Source organism: Bactrocera oleae, chromosome 3 (assembly GCF_042242935.1).
Source record: "Bactrocera oleae isolate idBacOlea1 chromosome 3, idBacOlea1, whole genome shotgun sequence".
NCBI lineage: Eukaryota > Metazoa > Arthropoda > Insecta > Diptera > Tephritidae > Bactrocera > Bactrocera oleae.
In genome coordinates this window covers 34,845,805-34,872,456 of record NC_091537.1, presented here as the reverse complement: position 1 = coordinate 34,872,456, position 26,652 = coordinate 34,845,805, and the positions used below count along the sequence as shown (strand labels likewise).

The 26,652-nt window shown below is 34.4% G+C and overlaps 1 protein-coding gene and 1 pseudogene across 6 annotated transcripts in view; both read left to right on the top strand.

Annotated features, from left to right (window-relative positions):
* The window catches only part of LOC138856034 (uncharacterized), a 169,102-nt pseudogene that overhangs the window by 50,257 nt on the left and 92,193 nt on the right, over positions 1 to 26,652 (top strand).
* Positions 1 to 26,652, top strand: part of PolrMT (mitochondrial RNA polymerase) — a 116,944-nt gene that overhangs the window by 46,352 nt on the left and 43,940 nt on the right. For 5 of the 6 annotated variants that reach the window (XM_036367971.2, XM_036367968.2, XM_036367970.2 and 2 more), the window contains 4 exons: positions 18,867 to 19,302; positions 19,851 to 20,006; positions 20,066 to 20,459; positions 20,512 to 20,907. In XM_036367971.2, the coding sequence (XP_036223864.2) occupies positions 18,867 to 19,302; positions 19,851 to 20,006; positions 20,066 to 20,459; positions 20,512 to 20,907 (1,382 nt within the window). The remainder of the gene's footprint in view (positions 1 to 18,866; positions 19,303 to 19,850; positions 20,007 to 20,065; positions 20,460 to 20,511; positions 20,908 to 26,652) is intronic. The other variant, XM_070106460.1, reaches the window with a different exon arrangement.

Sequence of the window (26,652 nt, the reverse complement as noted above, 5' to 3'; positions counted from 1 at the left end):
TTAGCCTAGTTATGAAATTTTATAACTATTCTATTAATGGCGTTTTGTGGCAATGGTCCGATTCCGCCAGTCTGCAATATCCACCCACCGTGTGTGCGCTTGCATAGACGGACGGGCGGACAGACAGACAGTCACTCGGAATTCAACTCGTCTCGTCATCCTGATCGGGTGAAAACTTGCCATAGCCGCCTTTCTGTTTCTGTAATGCCAAAAATAGATAAAATCGGGTCAACACTACCCCTATATCCCAAAGATCTAATATAAGATTGTCAAACTTCCAGTTGGCATTATAGCAAAATTAACTATAATGATTTTCGCTAACAAACCTTATGCCGAATATGCGGGTCAGTGTGTGAGTATTGCTTGGCAATAGGTTCTCAAGTATACCTGAGCAATGTCAAAATTAAAGCAACAAGTCTAGCTGACTTTAAACCATTTAGGTTGGTGAAAATGTGAGATATTTGAATGAAATTAGGTTGACAAGTGTTTTTTTTTTAATTATAAAATTATATTAATGACTTTGCGCTGAATATGAATGGGGTTATTCTAGACCTTAGTCTAAACCTCAGATCCCTAGTATAATGAATTCCGTTCCTCTGGTTGATATATCAAAAGTTCTACAGATATCTTAACGACTGACTTTATTTGAATGCGTACAAAAGCATTACAATGTATTAATGGTAAAAGAAAGAAAGTACAATAACAGTTTCCATATGTTTACGCAACTATATGTAAGCTTAAGCTGTTGAGGATAAGCTTAAGCGTCTATATATCAATGGAATTCTACAAATACAAAATAAAACAAGCAAGGAAGGGCTAAGTTCGGATGTAACCGAACATTTTATTCTCTCGCAAAGTCAAATGGTATACTCGTTTGAAATTTCTTTGTGGATTGACTGATATTTTCGGTAGAAGGTCAACTATAGTCACTGGGGTCCACATATTTAGTACTTAGGGGCTTGAACAGTTTGGTACGATTTAGACTATTTTTGATCACAAGGTGGCATACTTTAAACGTATTATTCACGCAAAGTTTTACCCCGATATAATCATTGTTGCTTTATATGCATAGCGGAAAGTCAGAAAATCAGATGGAATTGCAAATGGTGTTATATGGGAAATAGGCGTGGTTGTAATCCGATTTCGCCCATTTTCGCACTATAACATAGAAATATGAAAAGAACGTTATGCACCAAATTTGGTTGAAATCGGCTAAGCAGATCCCAAGATATGGGTTTTCACTGACTAATTTTGAACGCGGTTCCTATAAAGTCGTCTCATACCATGCCAGAGATAAAATTTAATGTCTCTGGCGTGTTTAGTGCTTGGTTTATCGTGCTTTTAGTGTTTTTTAACAGTACCATTATATGGGGAGTAGGTGGGCTTGTCACTCGATTTCACCCATTTTCACACTGTAGGTAGAGGTGCTTCCAGTGAATTTTGTTATTATAGCTTCAGCGGTTTAGGAGATATGCACATTAAACCTTTTAGGGAGCGGGACCACCCACAATTTAAAAAATATTTTAAACAGCAGATGCCCTTCTCTAATGTGATCCTGTATACCAAATAACAACCGTCTTACGAGAGACCAAGAAACATGTCTACCAAGTTTCATAAAGATATCTCAATTTTAGAGCCTGACCTATGTTCAATAGTATAATTAAATTCTTGCAAAAACATCGCCCACCTAGTTACCCGTGGCGGAACGTGTTTTTTCTTTAATGCCATAGCAAATGCGTTGCAATCTGTTATGATTTTGAATTCTAAATTTCTTTTAATGCGTTAACGATGGCGAGCACTTCAAGTTCATAAGAATGATAATTTTCTTTAGCTGAACTTGTTTTCTGGCTCATGAACTGTACTGGATGATATGCTTCAACCTCTGCTCTCTTTTGTTTCATTTTTATTTATACTATATATCTCATTCACTGACTGATATTTTCGATAAAAAGTTCGCAGTAGGAACTGGTGTACTCTAGAATTCGGTACCTAGGTCCGATTTGAACAATTTGTGGTCTGAAGGTGACACACCTCAAATGCATTATTCATGCAGATTTTTATCCGGGTACATTGATTGGTTCTTGATTTGTATACTGGAAAGTGTAAGAATCAGATGGAATTTAAAATTATGTTATGTGGTAAGATAAGTAGGCGTGGTTTTTACCTGATTTTGCCCAATTTCACGCGGTAATGGAGGAAATCGGTCGAGAAGGTCACGAGATATGGAGTTTCACCTAAATATGTTCGGTGCCACGCCCATCGTTCAATTTAAATACCGCTCATATAAAACTCTTATGTACAATCTCGGGTGTAAAATTTTATGCTTCTGGCGTATTTATCAATAGATTTATCGCACTTTTAGTAGCTTTGAACAAAACCGTTATATGGGGAGTGGGCGAGGTTATAATCCGAATTTACAGGGTGGGTAGGGATGCCAAAAAGATATGCGGTTAATATAGGTTGAATGGTTTAGCAGATATGTATATCAAACGTATTAGAGGGCGAGATCACGCTCTTTTAAAAAAAAGTTTAACCATAGGTTAAATAACAGCCTTGCATCTTATTGTTTAGCCTAGTTATGAAATTTTATAGCTATTCTATTAATGGCGTTTTGTGGCAATGGTCCGATTCCGCCAGTCTGCAATATCCACCCACCGTGTGTGCGCTTGCATAGACGGACGGGCGGACAGACAGACAGTCACTCGGAATTCAACTCGTCTCGTCATCCTGATCGGGTGAAAACTTGCCATAGCCGCCTTTCTGTTTCTGTAATGCCAAAAATAGATAAAATCGGGTCAACACTACCCCTATATCCCAAAGATCTAATATAAGATTGTCAAACTTCCAGTTGGCATTATAGCAAAATTAACTATAATGATTTTCGCTAACAAACCTTATGCCGAATATGCGGGTCAGTGTGTGAGTATTGCTTGGCAATAGGTTCTCAAGTATACCTGAGCAATGTCAAAATTAAAGCAACAAGTCTAGCTGACTTTAAACCATTTAGGTTGGTGAAAATGTGAGATATTTGAATGAAATTAGGTTGACAAGTGTTTTTTTTTAAATTATAAAATTATATTAATGACTTTGCGCTGAATATGAATGGGGTTATTCTAGACCTTAGTCTAAACCTCAGATCCCTAGTATAATGAATTCCGTTCCTCTGGTTGATATATCAAAAGTTCTACAGATATCTTAACGACTGACTTTATTTGAATGCGTACAAAAGCATTACAATGTATTAATGGTAAAAGAAAGAAAGTACAATAACAGTTTCCATATGTTTACGCAACTATATGTAAGCTTAAGCTGTTGAGGATAAGCTTAAGCGTCTATATATCAATGGAATTCTACAAATACAAAATAAAACAAGCAAGGAAGGGCTAAGTTCGGATGTAACCGAACATTTTATTCTCTCGCAAAGTCAAATGGTATACTCGTTTGAAATTTCTTTGTGGATTGACTGATATTTTCGGTAGAAGGTCAACTATAGTCACTGGGGTCCACATATTTAGTACTTAGGAGCTTGAACAGTTTGGTACGATTTAGACTATTTTTGATCACAAGGTGGCATACGTATTCACGCAAAGTTTTACCCCGATATAATCATTGTTGCTTGATATGCATAGCGGAAAGTCAGAAAATCAGATGGAATTGCAAATGGTGTTATATGGGAAATAGGCGTGGTTGTAATCCGATTTCGCCCATTTTCGCACTATAACATAGAAATATGAAAAGAACGTTATGCACCAAATTTGGTTGAAATCGGCTAAGCAGATCCCAAGATATGGGTTTTCACTGACTAATTTTGAACGCGGTTCCTATAAAGTCGTCTCATACCATGCCAGAGATAAAATTTAATGTCTCTGGCGTGTTTAGTGCTTGGTTTATCGTGCTTTTAGTGTTTTTTAACAGTACCGTTATATGGGGAGTAGGTGGGCTTGTCACTCGATTTCACCCATTTTCACACTGTAGGTAGAGGTGCTTCCAGTGAATTTTGTTATTATAGCTTCAGCGGTTTAGGAGATATGCACATTAAACCTTTTAGGGAGCGGGACCACCCACAATTTAAAAAAAATTTTAAACAGCAGATGCCCTTCTCTAATGTGATCCTGTGTACCAAATAACAACCGTCTTACGAGAGACCAAGAAACATGTCTACCAAGTTTCATAAAGATATCTCAATTTTACCTCAAGTTAGAGCTTGCACGGACGGACGGACTATATTCGAGAGTTTAATTTATTTATTTTATTATATGAATGTCAATTATATATCGTACAAGTTTTAGCCCGATACAATCGTTGTTGCTTGATTTGCATAGTGGAAAGTGAAAGAATCAGATGGAATTTAAAATGGTGTTATATGGGAAATAGGCGTGGTTGTAATCCGATTTCACCCCTTACCCTAGCAGGTATAAATAAATTTTATTTGAGTAAGCTGTTTAATATAGTAAAAATATTATTATCGAAATTAACTTCGGCATTTTTTGCTGTCAATATAGCCCGATTACAGAGCCAGTTTTGATTTAAGTAATTATTTTGTTTGTCTAGGAATATACTGCCAATGAATTCTATTATTCCGGGTATAATAGTTCTAAAATTATCTGACAATTAGCCTAATCCGATTGTAAATAGTATTTTGTTCATCTGTTAGTAATGTCTCATTACGATAATTTTAGTTAAATTACATGGTCATATTGTTTATACTTCAATATCATTTATAATACTCCAATATGTTTAATTAAATAACATAAATATACACGACGCACATGTAAACAAAATTGTGTAATAAAAACAATAATGTATCAGTAGTAAAAGAAAATGTCATTCACATTAAAAAATATTTTTTTTTTTTAATTTCCGATAGTTACCAAACCTTACAGGATCACGTGCTAGGCAACCTGGTGCTAGCAAAAGACAAAATTTAACACAAATAAACATAACATTTTTATAACATTTAGTTAATAAATACTTTAAATAGTTTTATTTAAGATATATATACTATAAATATCTTTAATTGTAATAAATCACAGTTGCTGTTTAATGAAGCACCAATCGAAGTACAATATTTTTGGTCAATCGGTCCTTTGTTAAGACAAATAAACTTGATGGTCTTCCTACTCGTGAACAGGCCACGTATAATTGCCCATGAGAGAAACATGGATTTTCCAAGTCTAACCCGCAAATAGACATTGTTTGGCCTTGAGATTTATTTATAGTCATCGCGAAAGCTAAACGAATGGGAAACTGTACTCTTTTAATTGGTATGGGAGAATCGGATGGTATCATCGGAATACGTGGTAACTAAACGATTTCTCTTTAAACTTTTCTGTCAAAATAGTTTCTTTAATAACGTTTCCAGTGATTTTTTTGATCACCAAACGTGTACCGTTGCATAGCTTTGGAGTGTTTAAACTCCGCAGTAGAATAATCGGTGATTCAGTCGAAGATTGTGTGGTGGATATGTCTAAAGAATTTAAAAATTCGATTGGGAAATTTACTGCCTCGTTTTCTTCTACAGTAGCATCGATAGACTTAAATGACATTACATCACCTGGTAATAATTGTTGTATTTGGTAGTTAATAAGATAAAAATCAACATTTTTCGGTGCCAAAATTGCATGATTACTAAGCCAGTCATTATTATAATAGTTTTTTAGTATGTCTGGGAAGACACTTTCTATCAGTTCATTTTTAGGCAATATTATATGTATGTGTGCGTATCTTGTTGATATTCTATTTCACCGTTTCCAAGATTCAGTAATTGCTTAGAAAATTCTTGTGCTGTTGAATCATTTTGGAGTTGTACTCGTATGTTTGTTGTCAGTCTGAGTGTTTCAACATTTCTCCATAAAATTGATTATTTAAGTCATGCATTAATTTCATCTGCAAAAGTAGAGCAAGGAATAACTGGCAATGTTTACCGAAAATCACCAGATAGTAGTAAAATAGTACCACTGAGAAGTCTGTCACTATTGTTTAAATCTTGCATAGTCCTATTTAATGCTTCGAGCGAATGCTTATGAACCATGGTACACTCATCCTAAATTACAAGTATGATCGAAGTCTTCCGTAACACTGCTGTCATTCCGCTTCTTTTTTAACACGCTTTTATTAGCTTCACTTGTATGTCTGTCTGTCAGTTTGTAACTCTCCTTTACAAATAAATTGCCATAACTAAGCTCCGCAATAAGATACAAGGCTGTTATTTGGTACTCAGGATCACATTAGGAAGGGGCATCTGCGGTTAAATTTTTTTTTAAATGTGGGCGTGGTCCTCTTAATAGGTTTAATGTGCATATCTTCTAAACCGCTGAAGCTATAATAACAAAATTTACTGAAGGCAAATGTTTTTAGCACCTCTACCTACAGTGTGAAAATGGGTGAAATCGAGTGACAACCCCGCCCACTCCCCATATAACGGTGCTGTGAAAAATACTAAAAGCGCGATAAACCAAGCACTAAACACGCCAGAGACATTCAATTTGATCTCTTGGATGGTATGAGATGACTTTATAGGAATCGCGTTCAAAATTAGTCAATGGGCTTGGCACCGCCCAGTTTTAGGTGAAAACCCATATCTTGGGAACTGCTTAATTGATTTCAACCAAATTCATTATACTATCTGCATCAATATTACTTTTCACAAGTTACACCTCAAATTTTATTACGTTGTTCGAGGATAATTTTACATTCATGCACCCTCTATTAGAAAATTATAATACCTACTATCAACGAGAACTTGAAAGAAAAAATCTATTAACAATAAATCGAACTCAAAAGTGAAAAATAAATATAGTTTAAAGAAACTAAAAAACACGCTTTTAAAGATAAAAAATATAGTTTATAAAAATATAGAACTAATATAGTTTAAGAAAACTAAAAAACACGCTTTTAAAGAATATCGAACTAAAAAGTTGAAAATAAATATAGTTTAAAAAACTTGGGTCGCTTTGTGCCATAATTTTCGTATATCGAGCGCCCCACGCATTTTCCTCTATTATACTAGTATTTTTTATATACTATTTTTTTGAGTTAATTTTTAAAATTATTCTCAACTTTTTAGTTCGATATTCTTTAAAAGCGTGTGTCTAGTTTTTTTAAACTATATTTATTTGATGCTACACATTGCATTTGGATTGTTATGAATATCTAATGGTAGCTTGAAAGCAAAATGGGCTGTCGGCCCACCATCCAACAAAGTAGCAGCTATGCCTGATGATGAAACTGCTAATGCAATTTTTTGTTGTGACCGTAGTTTAGCAATAATGATATCAAATATGTTTTAAAGATCCCACCCGGTGCATCTAAATAGAAAAAATCGCCTTGTTTGACATCAACAGCCAACATAATTCGATGGCATACAATTATGTTCTTCTGCTCGTCAGTTAATAATGGTTCATTGGTAATAACAAATGTATTCAGTCACGATTATTAAATTGTTCTTCTCGCTGCAAATCAGTATTCACTAAGTCTGTAGCTGGGCGATTAGGGGATGGAATACCATAATGACTAAGCGATGAATTTGAGATCATAATACATAAATCTTCAGTTATTATTAATGCTTCGTTATACATATCTTGTGTGAAGTCTAGGTTTGGAGAGTTTTTTATTTTTTTATGGCGGTGGAGTATATCTTCAGTCATGTAGTTCTTATATTTTTCCCACAATGTAGATGACTGTGTTGGAAAACATGTCGTCAAAATAATGGCAAATAGTTGACGAATACTACTCGGCGAGGACGATAAAGCAGCATCAGGAAGTGTCAGATCCCAATGGTTGTCATCTTCCAAAAGTTGCAAAGCGTGACACGCATCTTTATACGTACTGAACACTTGGCTATTAACTGTTGGTAAAAATTGAAAAGAGATAGGTCCAGGAACATTCACCACCAATAAACGCAGAAAAAAGCATTTACGTTGTTTCGGATGTACAGCATAAAGTGGACCCAGTGTCTTAGCTTAAAATATGCCTGCAATTGAAGGATGTGGTTCTCCCTTTTAACGTGGTTCCCATTTTTTAGCTGACGTGTTCCATCTAAAATAGCATGGAATATCGGTGTATAATAATGTTTTTGCGAATTGATCATACACATAATTTTTGTGACAAAGAGTGAAAAATTCTGTTATTGTCTTTTTTGGTGGTTCAAATGCTCTTTGGAGGATATTTTCTTCAGTGAAATACACACGTTGTCCATTTTCAAGATGCACTGCAAGATGTTGGATAGCAGGTTCCCTATGGTGTATGGGAAAGCTAAGTATGCGCCAGATAGCTTCATTGCTGCTACTGTATCTACCCATTTGGTAGCGTGTTATTTCATAATTTTCGTTTATATTTTGTACTCCAAATACGGCCAAATCACTGACCTTATTAACGTACTCGTAAATATACTTGATGAATTTGACAGACCTGCAAAGCTCAACATTAAAATGAGCCTTGTACGTTTTGGAGAGTAGTGGTGAGTATGGTACCACCCATTGATTGTCAATTTCAAATTGGCTAGAATTTGACGTTCTCATTTTATATGTATGTCCAAAATTATCAGCGTTTCTGCGGCAATACAATGGATAACCATTAATATCAGTAATTTTATCGTTTGTGAATTTTTTAGGAAAATTGTTCTTACATTTTCCATGCATGGTGATGTCATGTTAAAAGCTCCACATGGTCCATGAATCATATGACTTGTAGCAATATTTCAATAATTCTTGATCAATTACAATTTCCTCTTGAAGAATTTTATCTTCAAGCCAAATTAAAATGTGAGCATGAGGTAAGCCTCGTTTCTGCCACTCATTAAATACAGCCAACAACACATTTGGTCGAAAACTGAATTTAAAATACAATAAAATCAATCAAACATTTCAACTTTTGTTTAAACACTCGTGCAGTAATATCGTGACGATGTATTGATTGTTGACCTGGTAATAGTAAAGATAGGATTTCTTCCCAATTTGGATTACACGTAAATGTTATAAACAAATCTGGACGACCGTTATGACGTACATAAGTCATTGCATCCTGTATGTATTCTTGCATGTATCGTGGGCTACCTATGTAGCTGGAAGGTAAAATAGCAGCACTGCCGATTTCATTGGTGTTTAAATTTCCGTCGACGTTTCCAACAATAGCATAACGTAAGTGAATGAAAGAAATGAAATGAAATCCTCTGATCGTAGTTTAGCTTGGTTGAATCGAATGAATCTTATCATTATATTATTTTGAATCTTAGCAAACATGTCCACAACGTATTGATGATACAATTGACGATATCGAAGGATATAGTTGTCCTAACTATGTCTCATCATTAATCTATACGCATAGTAGTTCATTGAACTAACTTTTTTGTTTAATTCGTTACCATTGACTGGATCACACTGTTTAATGTTGATATGATATGCCAGTATACCAGTGGGTACTGGAGTGCATCGTACGAACGGTGTAAATATGAAATTCTACTCACTGAATTATCTCGGCGTGTAATTTTTATGGATCTGTTGTCAACTGGATCACCGACCATAATAATAGCAACTTCATCAACGGTTGGTGCATTGAATCTACCCAAAGGTACTTTGTCTGCTTTGATGGCAATTTGATAATTATCACTTTTTAATTGTGGTGACACTCTTTTAAACAATTGATCCAATTGATTACTGTTCTCCAAAAATAATTCTAATGACAATATAATTGCTCTCTCTTCTGCTTGTTCAATGAAATTATACTGGCATCGAGTTGTTACACGTTCTTCACAATTGCCCATAAAATAGATCTGAAGAAATTTTGGATCTTCATTTGGCATTGGCATCAATGAAACAATTTTATGGTATACCTGGCCTTAAATTATGAATGTTGTCTCAAAATTACGACCATCAGATGACAAATAACAAACTTTGGATGCTTCAAACGACGTCATTTGGAAGCAAGATTACAATGTTCGTGTCTTTCGCAAAAATAATTTTGATTCCTTTGAAATGCCAGAAAGAAGGGATTTTAAAGGTTTAGGTTGAGTAGGGAGTGGTGACAATACAACTTTTCCTGATGCGCAACACATGCCGGGTCTTTCATTGCGAAATTTTAACGCCTGACAATAATTGCATATTTTGTCCATCGCACCAATAGTAAATTTTGAATCAGCCGAGTAATTGATGTCTGGTTCATAATTATATGCAAGACGAACAAAATGATCTACGTGTTGGTTGGATGGTTTTCTCGGTTTTGTTCTCTAAATGAATCTATGTGTTGTTGACGTACCACCCTGATTCTCAATGCATTTTCTTATCGACGATTATCACGCTGTGCTCGTGATTCTCGGACACGAATTTCAGCTGTGCGGATTCTGTGAGCTGCATTTCTTTCTACTCTCTGTTCGATTGATTCATGAGTTCTTTTAACACGTGAACATCGAGTCTTTATGCTACGGGTATTAAGGTTCGATTTTTTGGGTGGCATTTTCCTAAAAATAGTAATTGAAGTGTGCTCTGTAAAGAAATTCGTTTATGGCGCCATCTGTTCCAGACTTATGGAACCGATGATTAATAACAATAATCAACGTTGATTATCATTTTATTATTAAATATTGATACCATTAATTTAAGTAATTAATATCCTATCATTTAAGTTAGACCAAGCCACATTCATATCAGTTGACTCGTTTTTGAGTTGATTCGGAACATTCACACAGACACTGAAGTTTATATATTAAGATTTTTTATATTATATATTTGGATTTATTTATAAAACTGTAAATTAGAATTAAAAACACAATATTCGAAGTTACGTACGCAACGAAGACAACATGAAGAATGATTTGAAAGAAGCGACGTTATAGCTTAAATACAATACGGGCGACGACGAATATTCGTCGTACTCGGTAATCGTACTCGGCGAATATTCGTCGTACTCGGCCACGCCGTCGGACGGATTTTCGCTGAGTGTTGCCGCTACTTAATTATTTTATTTAGGTTCGAAGGTATAGAATTAATTTTCAAAAGAAAAATATTAATATATTTGATTTTGCATTTATTTGTTTTCATGTGACAGTTAGTGTGCTCAAAATTTATTTTAAGAGAAATTTTTATAAAAATTTAATTTGTTCTTCTAAAATTTAAACAATTTTTTTAGAATTTAATACAGTTGCTACGAATTTGACTAATAAACGCTTTGAAATCGTAATTTACCAAAGTTTAGTAAAAGTTATATGTAAACTATTTATTGTCCCTAATTTATTATATTGTATAATATTAATTTTTCTTCTATACCCTCTTAGTTCATACCTTCCATATTTTCTTAAGCAACACTGCTTTTACTTATACTTTTTATACTCTCGCAACCTGTTGCTACAGAGTATAATAGTTTTGTTCACCTAACGGTTGTTTGTATCACCTAAAACTAATCGAGTTAGATATAGGGTTATATATATATAAATGATCAGGATGAAGAGACGAGTTGAAATCCGGGTGACTGTCTGTCCGTCCGTCCGTGCAAGCTCTAACTTGAGTAAAAATTGAGATATCTTTATGGTACCGTGAGGTACCGTGAGACGGTTGGTATTGCAGATGGGCGTAATCGGACCACTGCCACGCCCACAAAACGCCATTAATCAAAAACAAATAACTTGCCATAACTAAGCTCCGCAATAAGATACAAGACTGTTATTTGGTACCCAGGATCACATTAGGGAGGGGCATCTGCAGTTAAAACTTTTTTTAAAAAGTGGGCGTGGTCCCGCCTCTAATAGATTTAATGTGCATCGTAAACCGCTAATGCTATAGTAACAAAATTCACTAGAAGCAAATGTTTTTAGCACTTCTATTGACCGTGTGAAAATAGTTGAAATCGGGTGACAACTCCGCCCACTCCCCATATAACGGTACTGTTAAAAACTACTAAAAGCGCGATAAATCAAGCACTAAACACGCCAGAGACATTAAATTTTATCTCTGAGATGGTATAAATTGGCTTTATAGGAACCGCGTTCAAAATTAGTCAGTGGGCGTGGCACAGCCCACTTTTAGGTGAAAACCCATATCTTGAGATCTGCTCAACCGATTTCAACCAAATTCGGTGCATAACGTTCTTTTCATGTTTCTATGTCATAGTGCGAAAATGGGCGAAATCGGACTACAACCACGCTTACTTCCCATGTAACACCATTTTCAATTCCATCTGATTCTTTCACTTTCCACTATGCAAATCAGGTAACAATGATTATATCGGGGTAAAACTTTGCGTGAATAATGCAATTAAAGTATGCCACTTTGCGGCCAAAAATTGTCTAAATCGAACCAAAACTGTTCAAACCCCTAAGTACTAAATATATGGACCCCATTGCTTATAGTTGACCTTCTACCGAAAATATCAGTCAATCCACAAAGAAATCTCAAACGAGTATACCATTTGACTTTGCGAGAGTATAAAATGTTCGGTTACATCCGAACTTAGCCCTTCCTTACTTGTTATGGTATTTTTTTGTAATTTCATGTTTCATATGGTTAATTTGGTGGTACAGTAGTAATTCACTTAGTTTTTTTTTGTTTGGGGTAAGGTGAAGGAGCTTGTCTCTAGGTCATCTAGTTAGCAGCAACAACTGTCTTATTTGGTTCAACGTATGTTGAACGGTACAGGAAGATCGTGAGGACACAATCTTAACGACAATGGTGAAGGTTATACCTTCTGCTCAAATATAAACGAGACTGGCTCAAACAACAAAAACGGTTAATTATTCTTCAATATTTATTTTATCCCCTTCAAAATAGTCACCATTAGAGGCGATACACATATGCTACCTTTTTTTCCAATCTTCCTAACACTTCTGGTAGGCCGCTTTAGGTATGGCTTCCTTCTTCGAATTCTCTTTTATGACTTCAATCGACTGAAAATGCTTTCCACGAAGCGGCAATTTGAGTTTAGGGAAAAGAAAAAAGTCACACGATGCCATGTCGGGTGAATACGGTGCTTGCGGCACAATATTTACGTTGTGTTTGGTCAAATAATCGCGTACAAGACGAGACGTATGAGCTGGATTTTGGAACAAGTCGAGCAGACACACGTCTCATGCCCAAAACATCGTGAATAATGCTATGAGCGGATCCATTTGATATGTTGAGCTCACTAGCTATCTCTCTTTCAGTCACACGACGATCCATTTCCAACACAATTTTTTTTACTTTTTCGACGTTTTCTTCGTTTATTGACGTTGCTGGACGACGATCATGGGGCAAGTTTTCCAGCGATGTACGGCCGTCCTTGAACGACTTATACCAATCAAAAATATGTGCACGTGATAGGCAAGACTCCCCATATGCCTTCTGCAACATTTTCATTGCGTCCGTCCCACTTATTCCATTGGAATAACAAAATTTCAAACAAACACTTTTTGCTCAACGTTAATTTCCATAGTAAAATTCGAAAAACACACACGAGGTTGACTTGTTTATAGTGCCTTAAAAAAAAAACTATGTGACAGATCGCGCTCAAATTCGACATGTAAACATATAACAGTCCTGCCAACCTAAGCAAAAAAAAAGTATGGCCATATGTCATGTCCTTGTCGAGTTATGGATAAAGTCTCGTTTTGCGTTGAGCAGAAGGTATACAAGGATAACATCAGGCAAAATTTTCAAAATCCTGACACTCCTAACATTACTCAGTAAACATGTACTGACCCAAACAATAACATTTAACAACCAAAACCAAATAAGACTGTTGTTGCTGCTAACTAGACTATCTCTTTGAATGCATGTCCCGCGTACTTTCTGTTTCCTGTATTTATTACGGTAGGATAACGTTTTTTTCCAGTTTCTTAAGGATTTTATTTTTTATATCTTTATATTTACCTGTGTTAAAAATATTTATATTGGCCTTTCTTTTGTTACGAATGTAACATATTGTATTATTATATTCCCTAATAGCTTGGAATATTTTTTTTTAGTAGTAGTTTTTTATCAGCTAGGAATCTGGATATTTCTAAAATTGTAGAGTGTAATCGGTCAACTTGAGCGTTTGATGTCGAGTGATTATTTGCTGTTCGTTCATGCTTTATATTTAGTTTATTTAGCAAGGCAGTCGTGCCAACGCCAACAAATATGCTTTCGTTATCAGACATACTAAGTTCGACACATTAGGGAATTATTTGACTAATTACTTCATCTATAATTTCGTGGAAATGTCGCTTTGTGTCGAGTTTGCGTAAATATGTATATTAAGAGTACCTATCTATGCAAGAAAGATATCTTGCGTTCGGTATTTGGAATATGTATGTCCATTTGTACAGATATAACTGCTATGTCGGGTGTACGGGTTTTTCCTTTGTTGTTTGACTGGTCTTGTGTCATACTTTTGTTTATTGCATAAACACAATCTCTTGCTATATTTGTAGCTTCAGTTCTTAACGTAGGCCACCAACATGTTTCCATTATTTCTTTTGTTATTTTTAGCGTTTCTATCAGCTCTTTTATGAGTGAAATCTAAAATGTCTTCTCTTTCGCTATCTACTGTTATGTCTTTCAGTACAGTGTGTGTTAATACTTTGGGGTATGTATCAAATGTTATTTTAATTAATAGCTGAATATCGTGCCACGTTTGTAAGTCTGAGTGGAACGCTGTCATTACTAATTAATTACTGCTTTAATGTTTGCTAAGCGTGAGTCGGTGTCCGTGAAGGATATGACAAATCTTTCGTATTGTGGGAATACTGTGGAGCTGGTGATTTGAATATTTTCACTTCTCCGTATTATTACTTATTTTATAATTGTATTTGTCTAATATTTTTAACTTCTGAAGTTTATGCTGAGTGTTCGGATACATTGGTTGAATTGTGTATTTGTCTAGGTAGAGCGTCTCTGCTACTACGTTTTCATGTCCTGGTTTATATTTTAGAGCAGTTCCATATTCTTCTATTTGGGTTTTCCACCTCTTTGGATGTGCTTTCGGATTATTTTTTGATATCGAATATATTAACGTTTGATAGTCTTTATATACATATGGTTAGGTGTGCTATTCTATATAAATAAGTCCTAAGTTTTTGTAAAGCACAAACAATAGCTAACATTACTTTTTCGTTTGTTGAGTAATTATGTTCTGTCTTGCTCAGTGTTCTTGATATAAATGGTATAGGATTTTTACCCTGGCTCAATACTGCTCCAATTGCATAGTTAATAGCGTCAACATAGTACTAGCTTCAGTTAGATCGAATCCTACAAATCCTACCTGTAATAGGAAGCTAGTCCTAGAAAGGATCGAAGTTATTTTAGATTTTTTAGAATTGGATATTCATCCATAGCTTTGATTTTATTGGGGTCTACATAGATATATAGAGGCACAATAGACCATGGTCGCGGTGCAAACCTAATCATTATGCCATTTTTTTATAATGTGTCCCGAAAATTCTGTCTGCTTTTGCAAAAATTTGACTAATCTTCTGATATATTCATGTTTGCTTTGTAAAGTGTGTTTATTATATCTGAGATATCTTTCATATGCTGCTCTAGCGTATCTATCAATACAAACATACGCACATTTAGCGATGAAAGGTCAGAGAATGTCATCTACGCATCTCTGAGAGATTGATGGTGCATTTTTTAATCCGAATGGAAGCCTGAAGAACTCATATTTACCTCTATTTATTGGAAAAGCTGTTTTTTCTCTGTCCTTCTTCTTAAGCATGATCTGATGAAATCCTGACTCTAAATCTAGAGTGGTGAAATATGTCGTATTTCCTAGGTTTTGAAGTGTCATTGTAATGTCCGGAATGGGATATCTGTCAGCTGTTGTTTGTTTGTAAAATTTTTGGAAATCTATAACCATTCTTCGCTTGATTTGTCCATCTTCACCAGTTCCTTATTTGGATACTGTCCATATGGGTGAATTATAGATACTTTTACTAGAATGTATTATTTTATTTTTTAACAGTTTGGTTATTTCCTTCTTTAATCAAACTGCAGTGCGTTCCAAAGTAAACAGGACTTTTAAAAAAAAGACAGTACAAATGGTTTTATCGGCAAAATCAATTAATTTTATTCAAAATAGTCTCCTTCTGCTTTAAAACAGCTTTTTGCACGGTCCAAAAGCATGTCGAATAGATAGCCACTAGAGTTTACTTTTTTACTGTTTACTTTGGAACGCACCTAGTATATCTTTGGTTTCAGTTCTAATTTCTGCTTCAATCCCACACTACGGGTTTTTATGATTCCTTTTCATTAATTCCTGTATTTCGTGCGCATAACTTTCTTCTCCTACTTTTAGAGTGATTCGCCACTTTTGTAAAACTGATAGAGTAGTTGAATAAATTTATTTTTGCCTTCATTTTATTTAGGGAATCTTTCCCTAGTATTATATCAAAATTTTTTAATTCATCAATTTCTAAAAAACCTAGAAAAAATCCAACAAGATTTATATCTCTTTTATGTGTTATAGTAGACATACCATATCATGTTTTTGTATTAATTGGTTCATTAAGTATAATTATTTTGGCAAATGGATAATATTTTCTGATATAACTATTCGTAGCATCAGAGTCTATTAATATAAACACGGGCATGTCATTTGGTGCAGTTCGTTTAAGTGTAGGCAGACCGTAATAACTTATAAAAAATGTTCTTCTTGTTCATACTCACTACCTAGTTGATAGCGTGCTTCTTTCTGCCGGACGTTTGTAGCTGAATCAGGTGCTGCTCGCTTTGTAAAAATACTGTATAATATACATACATATAGATTTCTTTGGTCGGCCTATGAATCATCTAGTTGATCCATTATTTCGGTGAAGTTATGTCTGGTTATATGTCTCAAATTGTTTAATGTTGCCGATTAGAGTCATGCCCATTTTCCTCCATATTCCGTATTCGTGTTTATCTCCACTAAGTGTTTTAAAAGATTTAAATATGTTTAGGTCCAATTCGCTAGGATTTGTGTAAACGCACACTTGTTCTGGACTTCTGGAACTCCTGCCTGCATCAAAGTAAATCATTGTTGCATATCATTCACCATTGCCTTTAAATCACTTATTTCTGCTGTTCGACTCATTTTTGTAAAACAATTGTTTTTTTATGTTATTTAATACTTATATATCCTGATGTCAGAATTTAAAAATTGGCGAAATGGGATGTGCTTTCTCACTGTATCTCACAATTTTAAATTTCATCTGAGCCTTTCACATTGAAGTATATAAAGCAATCACTACAGATATCGTAATAAAATCGGACCCCACCATTTCAAACCCCCCGATACAAAAAGGTGGACCTCATGTTGATCAAGTAATACCAGTCAATCTAGATGTCTTAGCAAAATAAAATGAACTTATAATATCGGGTGTTTTTCTTCGAGGTATAGAACTTTAAGTTGGCATTACTATTCAAGATTGTTTGGCAATTCATCATGAATAGACTCACGCCTGAACAACGTTTGCCAATAGTGCAATTTTATTTAAAAAATAATAGTTCTATGCGGAATACGTATCGCGCACTACGTTCATTTTATGATGAAGCGCACTTCTGGTTGAATGGCTACGTCAACAAACAAAACTGCCGCATTTGGAGTGAAGCTAATCCTCAAGTGTATGTCGAAACACCGTTATATCCAGAAAAACTGACTGTTTGGTGCGCTTTATGGGCTGGTGGTACTTCTTCAAAAACGATGATGGCCAGAACGTTACAGTTAATGGTGATCGGTATAGAGCCATGATTTCTAACTTTTTTATTCCTGAATTGAAGAACCACGATATCCAGGAGCTGTGGTTCCAACAAGACGGCGCAACATGTCACACAGCTCGTGCCACAATCGATTTATTGAAAGACACGTTTGGTGACCGCCTAATTTCACGTTTTGGGCCTGTGAATTGGCCTCCAAGATCTTGTGATTTAACAACGCTAAACTACTTTCTGTGAGGTTATGTAAAGTCATTGGTCGGTGAAGTTATGCGCATAAGCCACAAACGCTTAACCATTTGGATGACAACATTCGCCGTGTTATTGCCAATATATGGCCACAAATGTTGGAAAAAGTCATCGAAAATGGAACGTCCAGATTGGACTACATCCGTGCCAGCCGTGGCGGTCATATGCCAAAAATCATATTTAAAATGTAATGCCACAAGATTATCTTTCGGATAAATAAAATTCATGTCAATCGAATAATCCATCGTTGTTTTATTGCAATTTAAAGTTCTATACCTCTAAAAAAACACCCGTTAATAGATATACTAAAGCAAAATTTGGAAAACGTGTGAAATTGGTCCACGAATTACCTCAACTTCCATATGCTATATATGTATATTTCTATTAGACTATATGCCGCCGAATATGCCGGTCAATGTGTGAGTAAATTTTATAAAATTGCGTGGAAATGTGTTGTTAAGTACTAAAAGTTAATGCAGTCAGTCCAGATCTTCTCCTATCATTAATATGCGTAAGATTATGATTTTCATCCATTTTGATTTTCCTTCTCACTTTAAAGCGTTTGTATTGGTAAAAATGTGTGTTAAATATCAAATGTCATATAAAATTATTTTGAGTTTTTAACCATAATGTGGCTTAGCGCTGTATATGTTATGAATGCAGTTGGTCTAGAACTAGCCTCATATCCCTAATATAATGACTTCGGGATATGTTTACCTAAACAAATTTTTTGGGAGAAAATTCAAATACTCAAAACTTTTTGTAGGTCTAAGTTCATTACATTGGGCGATTTATCGACTTTGCATTCCAGTAACTTGTAACATATGATCTATGGTTTAAAGCGTTTATTTTCAGCATTAAGGCTTACGTCATACATTTTTCAATTCGTAACGTTAGATTATTATTAAATTTTTGAACATTGTTTAGATTACATCGACTTGTTATAAAATAATTTTTTTTTTTTATTTTACCTGATAGTGACAGATATGTCAGCCAATGAGCGAAAGTCGCGGGTCAAAAGATTGAAAGCGAAAAAATTACAGGAGTTTATTGCTAGAACGCAGGCTCAAATAATTGAGAAGCGGGCTAAGGAAAGCAAACAACTTAAGAACAAAACTCCTCTCACACCTATAATAGAAAATAGAACAGTTGCTGAGAAGCCTAAAATAAATGCAGAGCTTACAATTTCCAAACAAATTGATATAGGTGAAATGGATCGTACAATATTGGAATCGGGAATATATGATGACAAGCCATTTATATTTTTCGGGAAGGAAGAATACACGAAACTTGTTATAAATAATACTGAAGACATTAATAATATAATAAAAAGTTTCAACAGTTATCGCGACATACTTGAAAGTATGGGAAATGAATGTCAAGAAGTTACTGAAACACCAATTGATAATTTCAGGTAAATTATTTAAAATATTAACTATTTGCTAAAAATAAGTCCTTCGCTGTCCTGTCTTTTGGGACTTATACTACAATTTTAAGGGAACATATTGGAAGTTCCTTCTTATTCTAACTTATCCATTTTACTTAGGGTAGTCTAGATCAACTAATTAACAGTTTTCTGTTCGTTTCATAACGAGGTGTATATTGTTTTTGACCAATTCGTACATAGTTGTCAAATGCAGGATTTTAACAAGTACGATATCATCAGCATACACTACTTTGAGCACTAGAGTTATTTTCATAATATATTTCACGAATTGCCTGATATTTTTGGTATATGGGATTAGAAAAGCTAGGTCGTGTTTAAGAACTTATTGTACCAAAGTATACGATTTTGAAATATTACGCTTAAAATTGCCAAATACGAAATATTATCTTAAAGTATTCATGCAATATATTTTATTAATTGACCATCTTTTACCTAGTAAACAATGAGAACAATAAGTGTCAGGAAATTTTGATTTTATTTTCACAAATAAACTAACAAATCATTATATTTTACAGTTTTGTGGTTCCTAAAGATAACGATGTCGAAGAGCCCTTGGGTCTTTTAGAGGCTAGCGAATCTTATATTTCTTCAAAGAGTATGGAAAGTAGCGCTTCTAAATATCACAATGTTCAGAGTACAGAAACTACTGTTATCACAAAGCCAAAATCAAGGTAATTTCTTTATTTTTTTATTTCAACTATTAAAATATTTACCCATTTGATATTTTTAGGTTTAAGTCTAAAATACATAATAACGAGGAGCAAGAACGCTTCGCAAAGGAAAAAGCTCTTCGAATCAATTTGGAGTCATACCTTAATGTATGTGTTTCAGCTGGAATGATTAATCGTGGAATTTCCACATTGTTAGCATATAGACAAAAAACAAAAAAAAAGTTGGAAACTCTGAGTCTCATTACAATTGAATTTTACAATATTATATTACATGGACTAGCCGAAAAGGGTTCATTTGAGCGATTCAATGATATTTTCGCATTGATTGGAGAAGATCAATTGAAATTTAATGAACAAACATATGCCGCTATTTTGGAATGTCTAGGACGCATTGAATCATCGGAAGAAAATATTCACCAAATTAAAAAGTTTGAACAAATGGCAAACCAAAATGTAAGAATTATTGATATAATTGATATAAGTTGTTAAATTTTTTTTTATGCAGGGAATAACGTTAAATGAAATAATGGATCGATCAGTGTTTATTGCTGATCAAAGAGATATTGCTTTAGACGCTATTCGACGAATACGACCAGATTTTACTCCTATATATACACCACCAGTTCTATGTTATAATAATGAACTCCTTAATAATTTAAACCAATCTATTGTACCTTTAGACAAAACATCGTCATCAATTACAAATGTAATGAAATCGAAATGTGGCTATGATAGGACTGAAACATCGTCACCAATTACAAATGTAATGAAATCGAAATGTGGTTATAATAGGGCTGAACTAGAAAAGATGGCACGTGAACAACTGAAAGTTGAATTAGATGGCTGCATAACAATAAGGTCAATTGAAAATTCAATTGAATTTGCTAATGCTGAATATTGTGTAAGTACTTATAAAATATATAAATAACAAATTTTAAACTTAAATAGACAACAAACCAAATAACCCATGCGCGAGTAAATTACTCGTAAGATTGACATCTGTATTATTCCTACTATAAAGTTTTGATTAAAATAATAATGAATGTTATTGTTGTAAAAGATATTTTCTGCCTATAGGCCGTTCTTTGACAATTTGATGAATTGTTAAAAGGATATATGTATATGACATCCACCATATCCAAGTAATCATTCGTAATTTTTATACTCTCGCAACCTGTTGCTACAGAGTATAATAGTTTTGTTCACCTAACGGTTGTTTGCATCGTCTAAAACTAATCGAGTTAGATATAGGGTTATATACATATATATAAATTATCAGGATGAAGAGACGAGTTGAAATCCAGGTGACTGTCTGTCCGTCCGTCCGTCTGTCCGACCGTGAAAGCTCTAACTTGAGTAAAAATTGAGATATCTTTATGAAACTTGGTAGACATGTTTCTTAGTACCGTGAGACGGTATTGCAGATGGGCGTAATCGGACCACTGCCACGCCCACAAAACGCCATTAATCAAAAACAAATAAATTGCCATAACTAAGCTCCGCAATAAGATACAAGACTGTTATTTGGTACACAAGATCACATTAGGAAGGGGCATCTGCAGTTCAAATTTTTCCCCATATAACGGTACTGTCAAAAACTACTAAAAGCGCGATAAATCAAGCACTAAACACGCCAGAGACATTAAATTTTATCTCTGAGATGGTATAAATTGGCTTTATAGGAACCGCGTTCAAAATTAGTCAGTGGGCGTGGCACAGCCCACTTTTAGGTGAAAACCCATATCTTGAGATCTGCTCAACCGATTTCAACCAAATTCGGTGCATAACGTTCTTTTCATGTTTCTATGTCATAGTGCGAAATCGGACTACAACCACGCCTATTTCTCATATAACACCATTTTCAATTCCATCTGATTCTTTCACTTTCCACTATGCATATCAAGCAACAATGATTATATCGGGGTAAAACTTTGCGTGAATAATACGTTTAAAGTATGCCACCTTGTGACCAAAAATTGTATAAATCGAACCAAAACTGTTCAAGAGCCTAAGTACTAAATATGTGGACCCCAGTGCCTATAGTTGACCTTCTACCGAAAATATCAGCCAACACACAAAGAAATCTCAAACGAGTATACCATTTGACTTTGCGAGAGTATAAAATGGTCGGTTACATCCAAACTTAGCCTTTCTTTACTTGTTTTCTTTACTTTTAGCTACATTTTCGGCTCTCACTTGTCGTCAATGTCAATATAATTTTTATATCAAATGTCAAAAATTCACTAAAAAGTTTTTGTTTTTGACTTTATTTACTTTTATTTAAAGTAACATCTATGATTAAAAACGGGGAAAATGGGCCTGTTCGCGCCCTATTAGGTTTTTGTACATATCTCAGAAGCTACTAAAGCTGTATCAACCAACTTCAGCACCTATCATACATTATAAAATTGGATAAATTCGGATCATAATTGCACCCACTCGTATTCTGTAGAAAACTATTAAAAGTGGAATAATTCACTAATGTGCAGATTGTACCCAAAGGCTGCAGGTAAATCGGTAGCAATGCCCACTTTAAGGTGAAATCTAGCTTAATGCCGAAAGCAAATTCGATCGCGCCTAGCTCTATATACCCATAATAGTTATTTCCGACTTTCCATTTGAATTACAATTAAATGGAAATTAAATTAGAGATATTTTAGTGTTTTAGTGCTGAGTATGAATAAAATCGGTCTAGACTTTGATCTAACCGACCCATCCGTAATATATTTATTTTCGCCACTCTGGTTGATTCTTGTTTCATATACCCATATATGTTTATATAACATTTCGTCTCTTAGATTAAGTTTTCTTCAATAAGAATGTTATCCGGTACTAAAAATTGGTAATATAGGTATGTACTAAAGATTCACAGAGCACTAATAAGACGAAAACAGTTATTTGTGTTAGTTAGGAATGTAAGAGAGTCCACGAACTACGTTTCAAGATAATAATATTACATTGAAATTCCCCTATACGGACACAACGTTTTCATTAATATTTTCATACTCAAATCAATTTCTATAATCGGATGCTCCAATGACTGGACACTGACACTATTTTGAAAATATTCAGTTCAAATTATCTCTGATAAACGTGCATGAGTTCATAAAATGTATGTTTTTTTAATTCTCTTTAATCTGTGGAGTTTTGCTTTAGTTTTTTTATAAAAACAATATGCAAAATGACCGCAGTAAGCAAACTGACTACGGCCGGCACCGTCTGGTTCGCGGTGATTTAACATAAACTAACAAGATAATTGTTATTCATTCACTCCTGTCTGACATTAGCTCGAATTCACTAAGCTTTGGCAAACATAACTTTGTTATTTGTTCAGTGGAAACATAATTTCAAGTCGAAGTATTTTTGTCATTCTGAGAACTCTGCTGTTGTAATTTTTATTGATGTTGTTGTCGTGTGACATCGGAGCTAAATTTTCAGGTCACCTCTATTCAAAAGAGTTGAGTTATTTATTGCTTTGGTAAATCATTTCGTGGATATGTATTCAACCTAAGTATAAGAGTATAATATACATTCATAAATATGTATATCCATACAAATATTATACTCCATACTTCCATACTATCCATGCTAATATTATGAATAGTAATGTAAGTTTGTTGGTTACGATGTCACGCCGAAACCACTTAACCGATCGCCATGAAACTTTGTACACATATGTATACATACAGGTATAAAAAATATATAGGATACTTAATATTAAAAAATAAACATTTTTTTACGAATTGAGAAAACCCACTTTTGGCAGATCTGATTGTTTGTAAACAAGTTTGAATATAATATTTGAAATTTTGAAAAATGAAAAAAATGTATTTGTTGTTTGCCATAAATCAAATCTGTCCAGAAGTTCGTCACGGGCTCGTGCAGCAAAAGCTGACGGAGAGCTGAATATACAAACGGTGACAAAATGTGTTGAGAGCAGCAGACAGGTACAAAGAGCGATAAAAAAGCAATGGAATATCGTAGTCATTATTTTATTATTATTGGGTCAATGGACAAAAAATATACATGTATTGTTAATATATATAAGGTTGTCAAATATCTCCCTTCCGCTTTTTTGCTCTTCATTCAATGCTTTATAAAAAGTGTAACAGTGATCGGATTTAGTTAAAATATGCGCCGTTTTGTTCGATGATCTGTTTCCATTTAGACGGCAACTTCATAATACCTTCCTCGTAGAAGCCCCCCTCCTTATTTGCGAAGAATTCGGACAGCCACTTTTCACAAGCCTCTTTTGAGTTCAACTTCACACCACCAAGGGCATTCGCCATGGACAGGAACAGGTGGTAATCACTTGGCGACACGTCCGGGCTATATGGTGGATGCGATAAAACCTCCCATCCGAGCTCCCGTAGCTTCTGACGAGTCATCAACGAAGTGTGTGGTCTGGCGTTGTCCTCGTGGAACACTACACCCTTCCTGTTGGCCAATTCTGGACGCTTCTGGTCGATCGCCTGCTTCAAGCGGTCCAGTTGTTCGCAGTAGATGGTAGAATTAAGCGTCTGGCCATATGGGAGCAGCTCATAGGGGATGATTCCCTTCCAATCCCACCAAACACACAGCAAAACCTTCCTGGCCGTCAATCCCGGCTTGGCCACTGTTTGGGACGATTCACCGGCCCTTGACCACGACCGTTTTCGCTTGATATCTTCGTATGTGATCCATTTTTCGTCGCCAGTCACCATCCGCTTCAAGAATGGGACGAGTTCGTTCCGTTTCAGCAGCATATCGCAGGCGTTGATTCGGTCCAGAAGATTTTTTTGCGTCAAATTATGCGGCACCCAAACATCAAACTTTTTTTTGTATCCAGCCTTCTGCAGATGGTTCAAAATGGTTTGGTGACTAACTCCCATGGGCGATGTCACGAGATGCCATATGCCGGTCTAACTCGATGTATTCCATGATTTGATCGGTATTTGTCGTCACAGGTCTTCCGCCGGCTGGCTTATCCATGGTGTCGTTTTCACCGGCTCTGAATCGTCGAAACCATTCCTCCGCGGTTCGAAGTGATAGAGTACCATTCCCCAAAACACCAAAAACTTCTCGACGTGGCGAAGATGAGATTCGTTATAATGCGCTGTTGGTCAAAAAAGTTGTCGTTTTGGGTACTGGTTATCTATGTTCTTCATGAGACTTATGAAATAGGCTAAGCCGCGAATTACGTATTTTTTTAATATATTTTTATACGTATTTTGTTATGTTGCATAAAAAAACTATGGAGAAATACCGTTCTCGGCATAATTTAAATAAACAATATGAAATATTCCATATGTGGTAATATGATATTAAATGTATGTATGAATGTATGTACATATATACCTAACTATGGCACCGAATTTAATTATGCTATTGTAACAGCATATTACAATGTCTAGTGCAGCATATTAAAATATGGTGTGTCAGCTTGGGAGTGGTGGAGTCATCTGATGACGTAACGTCCCAGCTTTACTGTAAAAACTCTCCTGAGTTCTTGTATTTACGATTTTTATTTTTGTTGTTTTTTTCTTTGCAATTCATACAAGGACTACTATCACCACCATTACTATGATTATCAATGTAAATTAATACCATATGATATATTTTTATGGTATTTTAATTTTGCACTTTCTTTTATATTTTTTATTGCAATATCATTAAATGTTAATTTTGGTGTGTAACTTTGATTGAATTTTTCGACAGGGTATACGATTGTATCAACATACTCTGTTTTATTATTGTTTTTATATTACCGTTGTAAAATTTCTATTTTACAATTTACAACTTTAATTATATAATTATTTTTAGTGCGATTTTTCTATCATCGCATTTCTGTTTTATTTTATCGTTATTAACATTTCTTATTAATATTGTATCATCGCTTATCACTTGTATTGTTGTTTTGTTATTGTATATAAATTCATAAGTATTTGAAAATATACAGCTTTTACTCAATTTAAAGTTTTTATATGCTTTATTTACTTCGTATCCAAAATAGCTTTCGCCAATCTTGGTAACGAATTTTTCTTTTTCACTAATCTGTAATTTCTTTTTATTTTTCAATGGAGTTATTAATTGAATTTTAGTTTGAATGAAGGTCCTTGGTATTGTATCTGAATTGCCAATATTATTGTTTAATTTTTGTATACTACTACTTCTACTTTTGCCAATTTTAATTTAAAAAATCAATTTCGCATTTTTAAATTTGAACATACTTGGGTGTACTTAGCCGCCGCTATATTGTCTTGTGTTTCTAGAACTTTATTTTCTATGAATTTTAGTTTGCTCATTTGGTCATTATACAACAACTATCCTTCAATTTTATTTTCTTTGTTTATTTTGTTTGGAGTTTCTATTATTTGTTTTCTATCTGATTCTATAGTCCCTTTTAACAGGTTTAATGATCTATTTAATGTTCATTAAATAGTATTTGTTTTTTTAAGTTTACAATTGCATTATGGCCATTCTATCATAATGAATAATTTTCAAATGGTCCACAATAACTTGCCTGTCATCATAATCCAGTATTTATCAAGCCTCTTTTCTTTCTTTCTTTAATATACAGTGTTATAGATGTAATTTTTGCTTTTATATATTTTATTTTATTATACAAAATTTCGTTATTTTCAATATTAAGTTGTCCGAAATTTTT